General features: G+C 33.5%; 1 protein-coding gene across 1 annotated transcript; it reads right to left on the bottom strand.

The window, feature by feature from the left end:
• Nucleotides 1-344: 344 nt before the first annotated feature.
• On the bottom strand, nucleotides 345-1280 carry LOC123947086 (olfactory receptor 6C2-like). The gene has a single exon (XM_046013059.1). It carries the CDS (start codon nucleotides 1278-1280, stop codon nucleotides 345-347), a length of 936 nt encoding a protein of 311 aa, XP_045869015.1.
• Nucleotides 1281-2678: the final 1398 nt, after the last annotated feature.

The following is a 2678-nucleotide window of genomic DNA, read 5'->3' as shown; positions in this document are numbered from 1 at the left end:
TTGGAACAACGACAATTACTTAGTCTTTAACTGGAAAAAGTAAAAGTTTTAAACTATATTTTCCTCCTTTAATATTTTCTGATTTGGAGATATACTTCTGTTTAATTTGTTGTGTTTTGTTTTTTGATTTTCCTAATTTGGAGGTAAAGCTAGGATTTAAGTTTTTAAAAGCTATTAACATGCCTGTTTGTGGAAGGATCTTAAAAGATATTTTTTATGAAGATGTTACTAGAATAGGATGAATGAAAGTGTACTGAATAAAATAATTTGACTATGAAATTTGGCCCATTATATTTGGTTCATTATATTTATTTATTTATTTATTTATTTGGCTTCACATTCTCTTATTTCCTGGAAAATATCACAATTCTTTTGATTGAGTTAGTGAAGGCTTGTTTGACTTGCTTGTTCCTCAGTGTATAAATGAAAGGGTTCAGAACTGGAGCGATAGAGGTAGTGAGCACCGTCACGCCCTTATTAATCGCCACTGATTCCTTTGCTGAAGGTTTGATATAGATGAAGATGCAGCTGCCATAAGTGATAGAAACCACAATCATGTGGGAAGAACAGGTAGAAAAGGCTTTTTTCTTTTGCTGGTCAGAAGGGAATCCTAAAATTGTCTTGATGATATAAATGTAAGACAGAACTACACATGTAAGTGTCATAAGGAGGGTCAGCACAGCACAGATTATAACAGTCTGTTCCATGAACCAAGTATTTGAACAAGAGATTTTCAGGAGGGGAGATGCATCACAGATAAAATGATCAATGGTATTAGAATCACAGAATTCCAGATTTAGGCCCAAGCTAAGTGGGGGGATTATAATAAGCAGACCAGCTACCCAACAACAAAAAACACATCTTCTGCAGACAGTACTACTCATGATGGTCACATAATGCAAGGGTTTGCAGATGGCCACATAGCGGTCATAGGACATAGCAGCCAACAGAAAAAATTCAGTTACACCAAAGAAGTCAGTAAAAAATACCTGACTGGCACAGGCATTGTAAGTAATGACCCTGTCACCTGTTGCTATGTTATACAAATACCTGGGAATACAAGCAGATGTGAATGAGATCTCTAAGAAGGAGAAATTTTGTAGGAAATAGTACATGGCAGTTTTAAGGTGGGAATCCAATAAGATGAGGGAGATGATAGTCAAGTTCCCAGTAATACTCAACATATAAGTGAGGAAGAGAAAGATAAAAATTAAAACCTGCAGTGGAGGGTCATCTGTCAGTCCCAGCAGAATGAATGTTGTTACTGTACCGTTTCTCATTGCTGATTCCTGATAATCTGTTAAATCTGCATGTAACATTGAGACATTTTATTATAGATTATTTTAACAATATGAACTCTATCACAGTCAGGTTTTGATTTATTATTATTAAAAATGTTTGCAATTTAAGTGTACACTCTGTAATGGACTACTTTTGACTCTCATGGGTCTCTCATTTCATAGGAGAAAGATGTTTTTTGATTTTCAAGAATTCTTTGATGTATTTGCTTGACATATTGTTCCTTCTTAAAGTACTAATATGTCAGACATGTTGGGTTTAATGCATATTCTGTAGTCACTTGAAGTCTCTGTTTATGATTAAAGAATTTTGCTTTCTGTTTTTGTTTATTGCATACAAGTTTTCTCCCATGAATTTCTCTGAACTTTATCCTGTGTGCATTCACACACACTCATACACATACACACACACAATGTCTTTACCTCTCCCTCTAAGATTTGTCTTTCCCTAAGTAATCACCTATAATTCACAGTGGAGCAGAATATATAATGTCTTAACGTGCAGTATCCTTTGCATGAGATACTTTTATACTTTCACAAAGTGCTCTGATCAACCAACTTCAAAGATATTACAAATTATATGTTTTTCTGATCCTTGTATATATCAGTGTTTTCTTCATTTCCCTTCATTTCTTGCCATAATATTTCCTCTGTAGTTGCATCAGTTCCTATGTTTTGAAATATTTCAAGTGGTCATCACTAAATCTGTATCTTTAGTTTATAATTGTTCTTTCTCATTCTCAGATGCAACCTAACATCTATTTGGATACTTCACATGGACTTCAAATTCCCTGTATCACAAATGAAATGTAATCTCCCTCTCTCTTCCACCTCATCTTAATATGTGTTTTTCAAGAAGGATAGTAGACTACATTTATTGAACACATTCCGTGTGATTGGTATTTTAGTAAACATTTCTCATGAAACATCTGTTCTCTGTCTTCAACTCACTGAGTAATTTCTATTCATCTTTAAGCCCTATGGAGTTTCCTAAAAGTCTGATGACTATGCTGTCTTTAAACCTCATCACCGTGTTCCCATAGAAAACAATGCTTTCTACTATTTTTAACACTCAAAAGAGAATACTAATTTGTGAAGATCATAATGTGCTTTTTTCACCATACAGCTAACACAGCTCTGTATACATTTTTAGCTATCTAATGTTTCTAAGTGAATTTAATTAAAGTGTGCTTTCCAGACACCTATGCAGCTATTTTCCTATTTGGATTTCTAATTCAAAGCACTTTGATAATAATTTTGTTCATTGAAATTTTCTATTGGAATCTATTATTGATTTTTTTTTTTACTTTTAAAGAAGATCAAGTTTTTTTTGCTTTTATTACTTTCATAGAGGATAGAGAGAAACTGCCTTCTCTTTGC

This window comes from Meles meles, chromosome 7 (assembly GCF_922984935.1).
Source record: "Meles meles chromosome 7, mMelMel3.1 paternal haplotype, whole genome shotgun sequence".
Classification (NCBI taxonomy): domain Eukaryota; kingdom Metazoa; phylum Chordata; class Mammalia; order Carnivora; family Mustelidae; genus Meles; species Meles meles.
Note: the sequence above shows the minus strand (reverse complement) of the source record. Positions and strands in the feature narration are given on the sequence as shown.

What these genes read in the sequence shown, in the direction of transcription:
- LOC123947086 (XM_046013059.1), bottom strand. Translation starts at nt 1,280, where the DNA reads ATGAGAAACGGTACAGTAACAACATTCATTCTGCTGGGACTGACAGAT.